The 15,445-nt window shown below is 54.7% G+C and overlaps 3 protein-coding genes across 3 annotated transcripts; 1 reads left to right on the top strand and 2 right to left on the bottom strand.

Moving 5' to 3' along the window:
* Nucleotides 1–58: 58 nt before the first annotated feature.
* TRIREDRAFT_52972 (uncharacterized protein) lies at nucleotides 59–3,205 on the bottom strand (the record flags this gene model as incomplete). The annotated part of the gene is made up of 2 exons (XM_006961231.1): nucleotides 59–2,236; nucleotides 2,267–3,205. Coding segments are annotated over 2 exons (3,117 nt in total), but the record flags the coding sequence as incomplete, so codon positions are not given.
* Nucleotides 3,206–7,544: 4,339 nt separating this feature from the next.
* Nucleotides 7,545–9,472, top strand: TRIREDRAFT_74070 (amino acid transporter; the record flags this gene model as incomplete). The annotated part of the gene is made up of 2 exons (XM_006961661.1): nucleotides 7,545–8,038; nucleotides 8,175–9,472. The coding sequence occupies 2 exons, from the start codon at nucleotides 7,545–7,547 to the stop codon at nucleotides 9,355–9,357; spliced, it is 1,677 nt and encodes a 558-aa protein (XP_006961723.1). The 3' UTR covers nucleotides 9,358–9,472.
* Nucleotides 9,473–10,701: 1,229 nt separating this feature from the next.
* On the bottom strand, nucleotides 10,702–14,887 carry TRIREDRAFT_71363 (translation elongation factor 3-like protein). Its single transcript, XM_006961230.1, has 4 exons — nucleotides 14,424–14,887; nucleotides 13,945–14,152; nucleotides 11,145–13,872; nucleotides 10,702–11,079 (listed from the first exon to the last, which is right to left on the bottom strand). Exons 1-4 carry the CDS (start codon nucleotides 14,564–14,566, stop codon nucleotides 11,021–11,023), a joined length of 3,138 nt encoding a protein of 1,045 aa, XP_006961292.1. The 5' UTR covers nucleotides 14,567–14,887; the 3' UTR covers nucleotides 10,702–11,020.
* Between the last annotated feature and the right edge of the window lie 558 nt (nucleotides 14,888–15,445).

Genomic DNA, 15,445 nt, shown 5'->3' with positions numbered 1-15,445 from the left:
TGCATTTCTTATTCTATCCTAGATCTACCATTTTTTGATTGCCTTGTATTTCAGTCGATCAACTCCTGTCCGCCTTCAAACCGTCCATCAAGCCCTCCAACGTCCTCCACCCCTCGGTCCCCTCCCACGTCGCCTTCCCCCGTCCCATGACGCTCCGCACCGCACTCCTCGCCTTGCCCTTCCACTTGGCCCCAATGCTCTCGACATCAGGACCCCAATTCTCCAGCACGGAAACGAGCTCGTCCGTGCGCTTAACAACCTCCATCCACGCCGCCTCGTCGCTCGTCCAGTCCGCGCTGCCGGAAGACGAATCACCCGGCAAGAGGCCACTTCCCGCACCAGCACCCACCGCAGCTCGCCACGCCCGTTCCGCAGCATCAATCGCGCCAGCGAAGTCGTTCCTCCAGGCACGCAGCCGAGAAACAAGCGTCCAGAGCTCGGAGCGAGTGGTAATCAGCGGAGTAATCTCCTCCTCGACAAAACGAATGACGAGGCGTTCGACGGAGCCCCGCGGGGGCTCGTACACGCCGCTGGAGATGGGCGCCTTGTCCTTTGACAGGATGGCGTCCTGGAGGAGGGCGGCGAGGACGTTGGCGTCGAGGGCGTGCTCGGACTTGCGGATGCGGATGATTTGCGAGAGGGCGAGGACCATGTCTGCAAAGGGAGGGGGGTGGATGCGCGAGGCGAGGGTCACGACGTTGTCCCAGATGCGCCAGTTGTCGTGGGCGATGGAGGCGCCCTTTTTGTAGGCTGCGAGGGATTGGGAAAGGAGCTTGCTCGGGTCGCGGGAGGTGGATTTTTCTTCTGCCGCAGGGGCTTCTTCACCTTCTTCTACTTCGTTTTCGTCATCATCATCATCAGTGGTGGTGGTGGTGGTGGTGGTAGTCTTTGCTTCGTTTGCTTTGGCGTTTGTGCTCCCGGGGGCCGTCAGCTCGCAGTAGAGGCTGTACAGGGCGCTGCCCAGGTTGCTCCACGTCCGGGCGCCTTCGCCTCCCTCGGTGTCGTTTGCGCAGCCGATGGACCGGCTGTACGCTTCTGCCGCGTCTTCAAAGTTTCCCAGGCGCAGGCTGATGTCGCCGAGACGACCCCACATGTCGGGGCTCAGTCTGTTGACGCTGGTGGCTTTCTTGTAGGCCTCGAGAGCCTTGAAGAGGTCCTTTTGGCCGAGGTGGTATTCGCCCAGGGATCTCTGGGCACGAGCGTAGCGGTGTCTGGAGATTTCCCATGCGCGCTCGTAGTGAGCTGGGTCGTTCTCCAGGTCACCCAAGATGCACCACAGACGAGGGGCATTGGGAGGCGGGGGCTGCCGTTCCGGTCCGGAGAAGTCGGATGCCTTGAGGAAGCCGACGTCTTGGCCGACGATTTCGTCGTCGGGCTCGGACGAGGAAGGCGTCGTGGCTCCGGTCTTGTTGAAGAGTCTCCAGCGGATGATGCCCTTGGCCTTGTCCTCTCCGCCGCTGCCGCGGCCGTCCTCGTCTTCAGAGGCGGCAGCGCTGGCGTAGCAGAGCGCGACTTCGGCCCATAGCTTCAGGCGCTTGAAGATTTCCAGGGCGGATGTCATGGAGCCGACGCCGGCCCAGGCGTAGGCCAGCTCGGACTCGAGATGCCATCGCGGAGGGGTGGAGAGAGCGTGGATGTAACGGAGACGCACGCGGGCAGGGGCCGATTCGGAGTTTGATGCGGCGGGCAGGAAGGTAGTCGGCTTGGACTCGTCGACAGGCGCAGCGGTTTGGCCCGGTGCGATGACCTGAATGGCGGGAACATCCGTCGAGTCCGCATCATCATCTTTGTTCTGATCTTCTGTGGTTGAAGTAGAGAAGGTGGTGTCGGTGAGGACTTGGTCGGCCACGGCCTGGAGCTGAAGGACGCCGCGCTCAACGGTTCTGCTTCTGTGGATTTCTATCCTTGAGCGAACGAGCAGGGCCTGTGTGTAGATCTGCCAGTTGACGGACTTGTCGGTCAGGACACGGGTTGCAAAGGGGAGGATCTGCTCAGACGTGAGGTCGTCAACGGGTGAGAAGGCGTCCTTGATGGTTGCCTCGGTAAGAAGAATCATCTCGTCAAGGGGAGACAGTTGAGGTTGGTCATCTGGCGACAGCTCAGCCAACGCAGGTGGCAGAGTGTCAACTGCCGCTGCGTCCTTCACAGGCTCCTTTGTGAACTGAATCTCCTCCAAAAGAGTATCGTCGTTGAGCTTGAGGGCATCTGGCATGGCAGCAATCTCTTCATCGTCATCCTTGCCTTCTCCGGTGGCGGCTCCAGCGACATCCTGCTCAGGGGCACTTTTCGCAAAGACAACCAGCTGGCTCAGGCTATGCTCCTGGAACTTTGTTCTCTTTCCCAAAGCTCCGGACAAGGCATACGTGACGCCAGTCGTCTTTGCAGCTTCCTTGAGGGCCTCTTTGGCCTTGTCATGGCGGCCAAGCAAGATGTAGTTGTTGGCGGCCTCGATCAGGAACAGGGCCTTTTCCTCTCTGGTCCACGTCTCTTCTGTGGCCCAGACTTCAGTGCCCAGGACTTTCTCCCGGACGGAATCAATCTCTTGGCTTATTTGTGTCGCCAAAGAGGGCACATCGCTCCACTGGGAGCTCTTGTTGAAGTTGGACGACGAGCCCAGGGTCGGCTGCGTGATGATCTTGTAGTGCCAGACGTTGACACGCAGTCTCTCCCACGCAAGGCTGTGCTTGGCGGAGGTCTTTTCGGATGAGGACAGCTCAAAGAGGTCTTTTGTTTCCGCAGACAATGAGTCAACCAAGATGTACTTGGCAAGAGAGAAGAGCTCCAGATAGGGAATGTAGGCATAAGGCGCAACGCCGTCAACCTCAAGATATCTCAGACAAGCCCTTCGAAGCTGGTGCAGCGCAACAGCTGCACTGCTGGACTGTGCATGGCTAGAGTTCCAGGCACTGACAAAGAGCTTTTCGACCTGATTTGACTCGTTTGCCGGAAGAACGGGGCCGGTGACGGTTGCTTGGAGGAAGGCGTCGAGGGCGGCCAGGCCTATTGTGAGGAGCTCTGCAGACGAGTGCTGTGTAGATGCAGCCGAGGCCGGGGCCGATGCTGAATCTGCCTCGCTTGATTTAGAAAGCACATGTGATACATGTTCCGTTATGAGCTGCTCCGCTACCGCGCTGCCAACCAGGGCGGCCAGGGTGCTGATGTCGCCAGATGATGAGTCCATGGTGGGGGTTTGAAGAGATCCGGAGTCGATGGTGTTGAGTCTTGACCACGGCCTTGGCAGTGACAGGATCGCCGAGCTGCCACTCCGGGAATGAAGCAGACGAGAACTGCAGAAGGGATATGGCAACTTGATCTGAAAGCAAATAGATGCAAGCTGCTCTATGAATGCCTCTGATACTGTGCGCCGACTGTGTGTATCTTGCGCTTCTTCTTCTGCTGCTGCTATTATGCTTCCTTTTTTCTGTGGTTTTCTTATCGATAGCGAGCCAAGGTGGGATGCCGCCGTTTGCCAGAAAAATTTAGCGTCCAAGAACCCTGAACCCCGCCTATGTACGAGTGCCTACAGCATCAGCTTACAGCATTGGAGACGCTGTGGCCCATCTGTGACTAGAGGTACATGCTATCCAATCACCTTATCTCATGGGTCTCTCATTCTCGTTGTAAGTATGCATTGGGCGTCACTACCTGATCTTCTACCTTACCACGAGGCTATTCCATGGCAATGTGATGACACCTATGGTAAATTCAAGAGTTGGTACCATTAGTTCGTCCTGCTCAAGGTTCCCTACTGCTCTAGTCGAACGCAGGGTTCATGCAAATAGGCTCCAGGCTGTAGCCATCTTCACCGCTAACATGCTTAGACACAAGCGGTTGGCTCTGCTCCGTGCTTACACGCTCATTTATTATCAAGGAGTTTTGTTGAGCTTCAGTTTACAGCTTTCTGACATGTGATTGTCCATAGCTGGAGATCTGGACAAGGTATTGCATTCTAGAACGAGCCTCGCTTAACAGAAGTTCTGCTCGTCGCTGTTTAGTAACGTTACTTATCAGGTATTTGTTAAGCTTCTCCTCTAGACTCTGCGATGGCTTCATCCCAAGAGAAACAGTCCAGGCATGCACATGCTCCGTTGCTCAAGTTATTCCAGTGGTCGAGCGATCCCTTTTGACCCTTTGATTTCTTTGCCCCATCTCACGCATGTTGGCTTTTACTTGATGCGCCGGGCCTTGACAGAGCCCCACTGGCTCACCAGCTGAGTGTGAGTGGACTTTTGGAGAAGAGTTTTTTTGACCTCTGCGGCTTTTACTGTAATACTGTAGTAAGAGGCCGAATGTTCAGATGACAACTGATATCATGTCCCAAGTCCAGGACAAGTAGATATTCTGGTAGGGAGCATCGATGCAAGTGTGGAATAGGACGGAAAGAAGTGTCATAGGATAAAGGGCCTCAATCGACATCTAGGTACTAACCTAGGAGAAAATCACCGCTCAAGCAGGCAGGGCAAGATGTCACGCGACAGCAGCAGCACATGCAAAAGAATAGACGCTGTAAACCACTCATCAACATGCCCGACAGGAGCAAAGCCTTGCGCTGTAATTTACCGTTAGCGTCCGTTTCTTACGGCGGACTCGGCTGTGATTGGCGACCTGCCACGGAAAACTCTAGCGGTTCTGACGGCTGAAACGACTGTCGGCGCCGTCTAGGACGCCCTGAGCAACAGACCAACCTAATTTCTCATTCTAGTATTACTACTCGCAGACTTGCTGGCTCTGAGCAGCAGCATTCACATGGACGAGGAGGACGGACGGGCTTTGCGCTGCACGGGCGGAATATCGCACTGTGCTCCGTACACTTACCCACGGCAGCACAGTGCCATGGCAGAAGTCCCACCGCCTTTCTGCTACCGTCGTAAAGCCTGGGAATACGAGAGCGCAACCTGAATGCCCTCGTGCGATACGGCCAATGAGCAGTCACTAAAAGGTAGCTGCCCCATGGCTAGCGTTAGTGGCCATTTGGGTGCGCCGTATTAACAAGAACCCACACAACAGACACGGAGTTTTGCTAGTGCCAGTCCGGGCGGCCCACATTATCGCTCTCTCTCGCGACAGACAGTTTTGCTTCCTTGATTCTTGCCTCCTTGAACCACTAAAGACAACAAAACCATGGAATTTGCCATTTGCCATTCGTTTAGCTCGCATTGGCCAGCCTCGGCGTCCCTGGAGAGGCTTGCCGTCGACTCGGCCGAGGGCAAAAGATGACGCTCATCTGCAACTGCTGCTGACTCGCGGCTCTCTGGTTCTAGGTGGTGACCAACTTCCGCCGCATGCAGCTCATTGACAGATGCACAGAGTCCTTGCTGCCAATCCATTACCGCCAGAGCCTCGTCTTGTCCTCACGGCCGTTCGCGACAAGGATCGGATAAATGCTAGTACTACTACTCGTACTGCTAGTCTTCTCTCGCGGCTTTCGGCTGGCTCGTCTCATTCTGTGTGTCTTGGCATTGCCGTTGGAGCAGTGCTCGAGGGCTGTTGGGATGCCAGATCGGACAAGGGCTTGCGGAGGTGGCACTGCCATCTGAGATGCTCTACGGAATGCTGCAATACTCGAATCAACATCGCATCTCAAGCCCCCCATCTCGTCAACCTGCTGTCCAGCATCGAATTTCTCGAGTCACCATCACACACTGTCTGTCAACTGTGCGACCAGGAACACCCTCCACTGAGCCACAGATCGACGATACCCTCTAGGCCAATACAGGCTAACAGCGGGACAAGGCTTAGGCAAAGTGACGTCAGTTGGGGTGCAGGGGATTCCTTCAAACGGATGCAGTTTGGATCATGCCGCTTTCAAGCGTTCGCCGAGGCAGCTGAGCAGCGCCAGCAGCGTCTCCTTTGAGCGACGTGCGCTTCATATGTACTACATGCAGCCATGGAGGATGTGCTGCCAGAACAAGGGGCCGTGGCAAAGGCCTAGGGGCTCGCTGTGAGGCCCTTCAGAGACTTTGTGCGAAGAGGCTATGTGCACAGTGTTCGAAAGGGTCTGAGACGTATCCATCACAGGGCGACAAAGCGAACCAAAATGCAGATGGCCTCATCGATCAATTGTAAAGGTGCACGAGATGGCTGGCTACATTTCGGCATAGGCACCACCACCTATCCCGTCTCTCAGCTCTAGTCACGAATCCGAGCGTTCGGTATCTCATCTCACGCCAAAAACAAGGTACAGCTCTCCCGATTGTCTAAGGTTGGACGAGCAGTTGGTCTCAGAATTGACACCGGCTTTCCATCAGCTCCCGTTACAGAGATCGATCCCCTCATAACAGTCCCTAGTCATCGGATGAGATGACTGGTAGTACCTGGAAGTTGAGAGTTCACGCTTCAACCAACAGAACTTCAGACTGCAGTAACAGCCAAAGCATCTACTGGAGCTCAGGACTAACTGATCAGCGATCCGGGGTGAGACGGCCCTATACGCACTTGTCATTAGGCCTTGGCCTCATCAGGTACTCTGTTGAGATCCCTTAAAGCCCATCTACTCTAATTTTATGGGGGATTCAGGACCTATATCTCAGTCGACACACTGCGGGCCTCATCACCACCACAGGCTGGGGGCGTCGAGTGCCAACGGCCAACATGTCGATGTGGCCTCCAAGATCATCTAGCAGGGTAAAGCTTGATATATTACACGCTTCCTCTGAATGTCTATGCCAGTCGAATCTCCTTGGCTGATAGATGATACCTTCAGATACCGACTGCGTCAACACCACTGACTACAGTTACACCCGGACGACGGACAGTACGAAAACGGCGGCAAACGGCGGGAAATCTGACACTGTGCCCTCCCCCTGCCCGCCTTCTGGATCCCCGGCCCTCCCTCCTGTGTGGATGGCTGGTCATCCCGCCCGGTCTGAGCAGGGTCTAATGCGCTAGCTCTTGTCTGGCGTCCTCCTTGGCTTCTCCACCAAGAACGACAATGGCAGGGACGCGCGCAGAATAGAGAGTGAGTCGCCAGACGTAGGACAAGAGCAGCTCTCGGGGCAATGTGCCAAGGCGAATCCCGCCGGGCTGCGCAGCAGAAGCGCAGGAAAATGGCCTGAGCAGAGGTGGGAAGTGTTTCCAGCTCGGCCTTGTCCCCCACATGGGATACAGCGTCGCAGTGAGGCCGTCCAATCTCATTGCGACGCTGCGTGCCCGGTGTCGTCTTCGCTCTCCTGCCAGCCCCCAGTTGACTGGCTTAGTCCTCATCCATTGAGTGACTCTCAGCCGGGCCTTGTCGTCGAGGTACCCTCGCGGAGGTCCCAACAATTGTTACATATACTCCTCCATCGCCCGTCACTCCGTCTGTTTCTGTGAAACTTCATCCCTCCCCCTCTCATCTTTCCTTTTTTTTTTCTCTTCTTCTATCTTGGCCTGACTGTTCTTTCTGCAATCATCTGCAGCTAGGATCAGCCTTCTGTCAACATCAGCTTGTGAATGCTCATTGTATTGGCAGTTGGCTTGATCACTGTGCCGTCGCCGTTTCTCATGAAGACGACACAATAAGAGACCATACTGGCACCAAATTAAGGCTTATTTAGTTCTTCAAGATGGCGACTACCGACGACGAGAAGCATCCAAAGCTCGAGGCCCCGGGTTCTCCAGACGTGGGGTCCCAGGACTTCGTCGAGAATGCGGATGGCCTGCAGCGGCGCCTTAACAATCGCCAGATTCAGCTCATTGCCATTGGCGGCTCGATTGGTACCGCGCTCTTTGTCAGTATTGGAGGCGGACTTTCCACAGCCGGGCCGGCCAGTTTATTCCTAGCATATCTTCTATACTCGATGGTCCTTGGACTGGTGAACAACTCGCTCGCGGAGATGACCGTCCTTATGCCTGTGTCTGGAGGTTTCATTCGGCTGGCCGGCCACTGGGTCGATGATGCTTTGGGCTTCATGGCTGGCTGGAACTTCTTTTTGTACGAAGCTCTGCTGATTCCCTTTGAGATTACGGCTCTCAATCTCGTCATCTCCTTTTGGGACGAGAGCATCACCAAGCCGGGCCCGACTGCGGGTATTTGCGCCGCCGTCATTGTCTGCTATGCGTAAGACTTCCTTTCATTTATCGAGAGAGCCCGCGAAAGCGATGTCAGCTTCGCTTCGCTTCTCTCTCTCTCTCTCTCTCCTTCCTCCCTTTCCATGTTTCAGAGTATACATGCTGACCAGGTTTGTCGCATGCAGTCTGCTAAACGTTCTCGCCGTAAAGGCCTATGGCGAAGCGGAGTTCTACCTATCTGGAGGAAAAGTAATTCTGATCTTCATGCTTTTCTTCTTCACCTTCGTCACCATGGTCGGCGGCAATCCGAGTCACGATGCCTTTGGCTTCCGATACTGGAACAACCCCGGAGCTTTCGCCGAGTACCATTCGCAGGGCGCTCTCGGCCGCTTCGAAGGCTTTTTGACAGGCCTTTGGAGCGCAGCCTTTGCCGTTGTCGGACCCGAATACATCTCCATGGTAGCAGCCGAAGCCCAGCGACCACGCATATACATCAAGACGGCCTTTAAGACCATTTACATCCGCTTTGGCATCTTCTTCATTGGCAGTGCCCTGGCCGTCGGCATCATTCTTCCGTACAACGACAAGACGCTGGCCGACCTCAACAGTGGCGGAAAGGGCAGCGGCACGGCAGCGGCTTCGCCGTACGTCATTGCCATGCAGAACATGGGTGTCACGGTGCTGCCTCACATCGTCAACGCCCTGATGATGACTTCCATCTTCTCGGCTGGAAACACGTATACCTACTGCGCAACCCGCTCGCTGTACGGCCTGGCTCTCGACGGCCGAGCCCCTCGATTCCTCCGCAAGTGCACGAGCAAGGGTGTTCCCATCAACGCCTTTTTGGTCGTCATGTGCTTCCCCTTCCTGTCCTTCCTCCAGGTCGGCAACGGCTCCGCCATTGTGCTTGACTGGCTGGTGAGCCTTATCACCGCCGGTGGGATCATCGACTACCTGGTCATGTCCATCACATACCTCTGCTTCTACAGGGCTTGCAAGGCTCAGGGCGTTGACCGAAAGGCTTTCCCGTACTTTGGCTGGGGACAGCCTTACTGCGCCATCATCGCGCTGGTCATTCAGCTGCTCGTTGTTGGAGGATACGGATACGAGGCGTTCATGCCCTGGGACGTCAAGGCCTTCTTCCGGAGCTACACCATGCAGCTGTTGGCGCCGGTTCTCTTCATTTTCTGGAAGGTGGTGAAGCGCACCCGGTTTGTCCGACCCAGCGAGCTCGACCTCGTGTGGCAGCGGCCCACGATTGACGCCTACGAATCGCATTTCATGGAGCCTCCGCAGGGCTTCTGGAGCGAGATGCTGGAGTTGGTCGGGATCAAGCGCAACAAGAATGCGGCTAGCCTGATGGCATGAGGCAACCAAGAGCTAGCTGTCTTGGTGTTTCCTCCCAGTAGCAGCCATTTATGAGCATATGTCCTTACGTCCCCTTTCCTGTCTTGTGTATCATTGTACATATAAATATACCCATCATGTTTGTGGAATGGGAGATTCTACACGGGATATACGGGGTTGAGACTGAATGAGTCAGCTGTATAGACGATATACCCAGGACATATGAGATGAATAGATTACATATCAAGAGCGTCTCAAACATTTTCTCTCCGCAACTATATCCTGACAGAGATGAGTTACACAGACGCCATATGCATCCCATCAACCTCCGCAACCCCACAGCCCCCAAGTTCCAATTCCTCCACCCTACTAGTACCCAAAAGCACCACCACCACCACCACCACCACAAAGCCTAAATAAAATACTCTGAGAAAAAAAAAAAGAAGTTGAAAACAAGGGAGAAAAAAGAAGAAGAAAAAAAGAAATCACAATGCGTAATCTGGGAATCGAACCCAGGGCTCCCCGACGTTGCGGATGGCAACGGAGAATTTTACCACTAAACCAATTACGCTAAAGAGAGAAAAGCCGCCAGAGACATACACTCTAGCGATTTGCGTGAACTGGGAATCGAACCCAGGGCTCCCCGAATCTGTTGCGGATGGCAACGGAGAATTTTACCACTAAACCATTCACGCTCGTATGATTTTGTTGGAAACCGGCGGAGGAAAAGTCCTCTATGGAGTTTTTCTTTTTGGGGGGGTGGGTCGAGTGGCGATGTTTTCTGAGAATTTTTCATTCTTGCCACGAGGGGGGGTGATTCACTTTGGTTTGTGGTTTGGCTTGTATGTGTACTTTCGTAGTTACCCTGGAGCTTAGAATGAGTTTATTCAGTATCTCTCACTCTTTTTCTTCTCTTAAGCTAGATAGAGTATGATGGATTATTGAGAATGGTGTAGCAAGAGCAGAACAACACGAGAAAAGTAAAGGGAATGGTGAACCCTTGAAAGCATTCAAGGTTCATGGACGCATCAACCTTTGACGTCTTATCAATTACTCTCAACTTTGATATTTCAAGGGCTGGAGTTGCAACTCGGGGGTTGGGAAATCCTATGTCCCATCTGGCCATCGTCAAGCCGAGCATCCACCAATATCGCTGTTGAAAATGACTTTGCTGGAGAAATAGTTTGTTGATTGCCTGCTCATCTTTCATAGCCATTCTCGTCGAATCACGCTCTGTACCGTCTCTGGGACGCACAGCAGCCCATACTGTAGCCTAGATATATAACACAAAGCATAGGTTGTACCCAAGTGTCAGATGACAGTCACAGACACGCGCATGTAGTTTCAAGATTTCAAAAATCTATTCGGGTGTCTATCTACCCTTCGCCTTCCCTCTATAGCCCAAGGTGCAAGAGCTTGTTCCAACAATGGGGGTCCTCCATCCCCAAGTCGCAAGTCTCGCACTCATCCAGACCATCAGTCTATTGAGAAAGGCCCTCTCTATGGGCAGCCCGAGCATGCAAATTGCAACAAGGCATCGCAACTTTTCCGTTACCAAACCGTGACTTTCATCAGAAAAAAAAATGGAAAAAAGAAAAAACAAGAAACGTGAACAAGAAATCTCTAAGTCGTCAAGGGACTAGGCGTCATCGAGATGCCATGATGTGGGGGTATGTTGAATCGTTTACAGCTCATCCTCGTCGCTGAACACCTCCTCACCACGCTTTCGGCGGGCCATACGCTCTGTAGAGAAAACAAGTTAGTGACTGAAGTCATGTTTGATAATGTTAGACGGAAACTGGACTTACCCTTCTTCTTCTTTCGCAGCTCAGCAGAAGACAGCTTGGCCTTCTTCTTGTTGGAAACAATCTTGTTACCCATGGCGTCGAACTTCTCCTCCTCATCGTCATCCTCCTTGAGGCGGGGGCCGGAACCCTGGCCCTGGACCCAGTTGTGGCCGGAAGGAGTCATCTTGCCGTCCATGACAGCCCAGACTTCCTCAGTCAAGTCCTTGGTGAACTCGGCAGAGTGAGTGATGATGATGACACCACCCTCGAACTTCTTCAGGGCCTTGGACAGAGCACCCAGAGAGTCACGGTCCAGGTAGTTGGTAGGCTCGTCAAGGACGATCAAGTGGGGTCGCTGCCAAGAGCAAGCAGCCAGGACAGTCTTGACACGCTGGCCACCGGACAGACCGCGCATCTGGGAGTGAGAAACCAGCTCGGCATCGAGGCCGAAGTTGGCGCAGTGGGCCTCAATCTCCTTGCGGACCAGAGGTCGGAACTGACCAGAGGCGAGGGCCTCCTTCATATCGACATCGGCAACCATCTTCTGGTGAGAGGCCAGCAGCTCGTTACGCGGCAGCCAAACGTTGTCGGCGCTCATCATGGGAACCCAGCGCTCGTTCTTCATGCCAACGTTCTCACCCAGAGCGAACGAACACTCGTACTCGTAGCTGTTCTTGAACTTTCTGCGAGCGTTGATGCCAATGACACGACGCTGAGTACCCTCGATCTTGAAGATCTTGTTCATGGCTTCCTCATCAGCCTCGGTGATGATCTTGTTGGCTCGGTCCATGGTCTCACGATCCTCACCAGTCTGGAAACGCCACTGGATGTACTGAGAAGGAGTCTTGTCAAGGTGGTTGTCGATGTGGGCAAAGGCGTGCTGCTTGATGTAGGCGATACGGATGTTCTCGTGCTGGTAGATCTCACCACCAGTGGGGATGAGCTCACCGCAGAGAACGTTGATCAGGGTAGACTTGCCAGCACCGTTGGGACCAATGACGGCAATACGAGAGCCCAGAGAGCACTGGAAGCTGATGTTGCTGATCTGGGGCTTGGAGGTACCGGGGTACTGGAAGGACATGTTGGTGGCACGCAGGATAGCCTTGGCCTTGGTCTTGACACCCTCGAGGAAACCGGGCTCGGGGAAGGTGAACTCCATCTCGGAGGCACCAAGCTCGTAGTAGGACTTGGCAGAAGGAACACGCTTGACGAACTCCTTCAGGTTACCACGGTAGCGCTTGAGCTTGAATCGCTCGTAGTGGATGATGTGCTGGCAGACGTTGTCGAGGAAGCCAGAGTCGTGAGAGACGATGATGGAAGTGCAGGGGGAGTTGATGAGGTAATCCTCGAGCCACTTGACGTTCTTCACGTCCAAGTGGTTAGTGGGCTCGTCGAGAAGCAGGATATCGGGCTCCTCGAAGACGGCACGGCACAGAGCGAGCTTCATCTTCCAACCACCAGACAGGGCGGAGATCTCGCCCTTGATCATCTGCTCGGTGAAGCCGAACTCGACGAGGCGCTTCTCGACGTCCTCCTTGGCGACGTTGACCTTGGCCTCAGCCAGCTTCTTCATGGTCCAGTCAATGGTGGTCATCTCAGTGTCGGCAGAGTCAAGGTCGTGCTCAACGAAGACAGTCTTGACTTCGCTCTGCTTGGGGAAGCCCTCGACCTGCTCGTTGTTGATGGCACGCATGAGGGTAGACTTGCCGGAACCGTTGGGACCGCAGAGACCGTAACGCTGACCGCGCTTGAGGCGGAGGTGGGTCTGGTTGAGCAGGATCTTGGCACCGTAGGCAAGAGAGAAGGTGCAGTTGCAGAGATCCTCGCCCTCCTCATCATCAGCCTCGCCCTCGGCCTCCTCGGCAGCGCCGGGAGAAGCACGCTTGCGCAGAGCGTCGACAGTGGCCTCAGCGTTGTCGATGCCGGTGATGACAGCGACGTAGGGCTTCAGGCTCTCGACCCAGACAAGGGCATCGGTCTCCTTCATGTCAATGAGCTGGCCGGCAATGGCGGCAATGTACTCAGCGACAGGCTCCATCTTCTCGAGGAGAGAAGCGTAGCGGGGAGTCAGGATCTCCTTGAGCTTGGCAAGGACGATCTTGACATCGCCGTCGTTGCGGGCCTCCGGGATCTTGCCGTCAACGACGTTGCCGACACGGCAAAGGGTGTCGAGGGCCTGCTTGGTCTTCTCACGAGCCTCGGGGTCAGCGAGGGTGTCGTAGTTCTCCTTGAGACCGGGAATCATCTTGTCCAAGAAGGGAGCGACGATGTTGGGGTCGTCGACAAGCTTGCACATGTTGTCAACAATGACAGCAGACTTTCGCTTGATGGCGGTGTCGTTCTCCTTGAGACCACGGCTCAGCAGGGGAACCATGAGGGCGAGCGTGGGCTCCTGGACCTCGGTGACGAAGGTGGTGGCACCGAGAAGGTGGACAGTCTGGGGGACCCTGTCGGGCTGAGCGATACACTTGATGAGCTCGGGGATGAATCGCTCGATATCCTTGTTGACGATGAGCTGGCAGATGTTCTCCATGACCTTGTAGGCGTGGGCAGAGACCTCGCCGGCAGTGGACCACATGGCCTCAGAGACGACGGGAATCAGGTCGGGAACACGGTAGGAGAGCTGAGCGGGAGCCTTCTTGACCAGGGTGAGGATGAAGTCCAGAGCAGCCATCTTGGAGGTGGGCTTGGCGAAGTCCTCCTTGATGGTGGCCATGACGCAAGGCAGAGCAGCCTTGACGGCATTGCCCTTGATGGCGTCGGCGACGGCCAGGACAGCAGCGTAGGCAGCGCTGGGGGGAGCCTCAGCGTAGTCGACGACCTCCTTGGCGCCCTTCTTCTTGTCCTTCTTCGCAGGAGGCTTCGCGCCAGCGGCGATCAGCAGGTCAGGCAGAAGAACGACGAGGTAAGGCTCGACATTGGCGCCAAGCTCAGCATGGCGGGCAATGGTCTCGACGGCGACGGCAGCCCTGTCACGGGCAGCGGCGTCCTTCTTGTTGGTGAGGCCCTTCTTGAGGTCATCGATGATCCTATCAAAGAGAGCTTGTTAATAACCGTATCATCACTGGTAATGATGTGCCACGGCTGAATGAGAAAACTTTTTTAGGGGCTTTGGCAGCTGCTGTAGCCCACTGAAAGGAGGGGGTTACAGGCCTGACCCCGCTATGAGTGGCGGGGCGCTTCACTGCCTGTGTAGGCAGTGAGAGGCAGAGGCCGCAACTGGGAAGAAAAAAAAAAGTTTTCCCTGCCTGTGGACAAAGCGGACAATGTGTCCAGAACCATTGCGAAGAGTAGACTTACTTGTCAGGGACAGCCTGGTCATCGATGCGGCCGTTGATGAAGCTGGCAATCTCCTGGGCAGCCTCGTTGATCTCGGCGGCCTCCTTGGAGACGGAGAGCTTCTGGAAGAGCTCGTCCAGAACCTTAACGGACTCGGTAGACATGTTGTCGGTGATGTCGAGGACGTGGAAGGATTATAGGAGTATCGGAATGAAAGAGGCGATCGGAGTCGGTTCTACTCGGAGTAGGGACTTTTCGATCGCGAAGGCAACAGAGACGATGGAGGAATCGACTCTGCCGTATCGAGGCTTTTTTGATTTGAATGTGTCGAAATGAAGACGGCGGGGCTGTTCGATGGGGAGGAACCAAAGAACAACTCGTCAATGAAGAAACGAAAGGGACTGTGAAAGAGGACAAGTCCAAGATTCGTCAAGAAAACACTGACGACCAAAGATGAAGGAGGGAAAAATGAAAGGAGATGGGGGTAAGATCGAAGGAGGAGAGAAGTGGGAGGGCTGGCGGCAACAGTTATTATATGGCCAAAGGCTGCGGCCCAAAAACTTTTTTTTTTTTTCTTTTCCACTTTCGCGGGGTGTGTGGCTAAAAGTCGGGCAGCCCAAAAAGATTTTTTCGCTGCCCCTCCATTGGGCGAGGCGACGCTTATCAGCTTTATCAATGACGCGCTAAGCCGGAAGTGGGCAAACCCTGTGAAAACCAAGGGCGGTGAGGCGTTTGAGTGAGGATTTGAAAGCCTCTGGGCTCCTCCTCGGTGGCGGAAGATGAGAGGACTCGAGACGCCACTGAGGCTTTGGAAGCATCGAAGTTTCATGGAAGGTTTGAGGCTTCGCGGGCCTCAACGAGTTCATCGACTTCAGTACGAGTACCTATGTGCGTATCGCCGTACATACGTAGAGAACAAGGACCAGATCCCTTTGCAAGCCCCCTTTCGTCACGGCCCAAGCCAATGGGATGTCAGTGATACAAACAGGGCAGCCTATGTATGTATGAACCGCAAGATGCACCCTTGACTGGCCGCCTCTTTT

Source organism: Trichoderma reesei (assembly GCF_000167675.1).
Source record: "Trichoderma reesei QM6a unplaced genomic scaffold TRIREscaffold_1, whole genome shotgun sequence".
Taxonomy (NCBI): Eukaryota; Fungi; Ascomycota; class Sordariomycetes; order Hypocreales; family Hypocreaceae; genus Trichoderma; species Trichoderma reesei.
The sequence above is the reverse complement of the archived record's forward strand: the minus strand, read 5'-3'. Positions and strand labels throughout refer to the sequence as shown.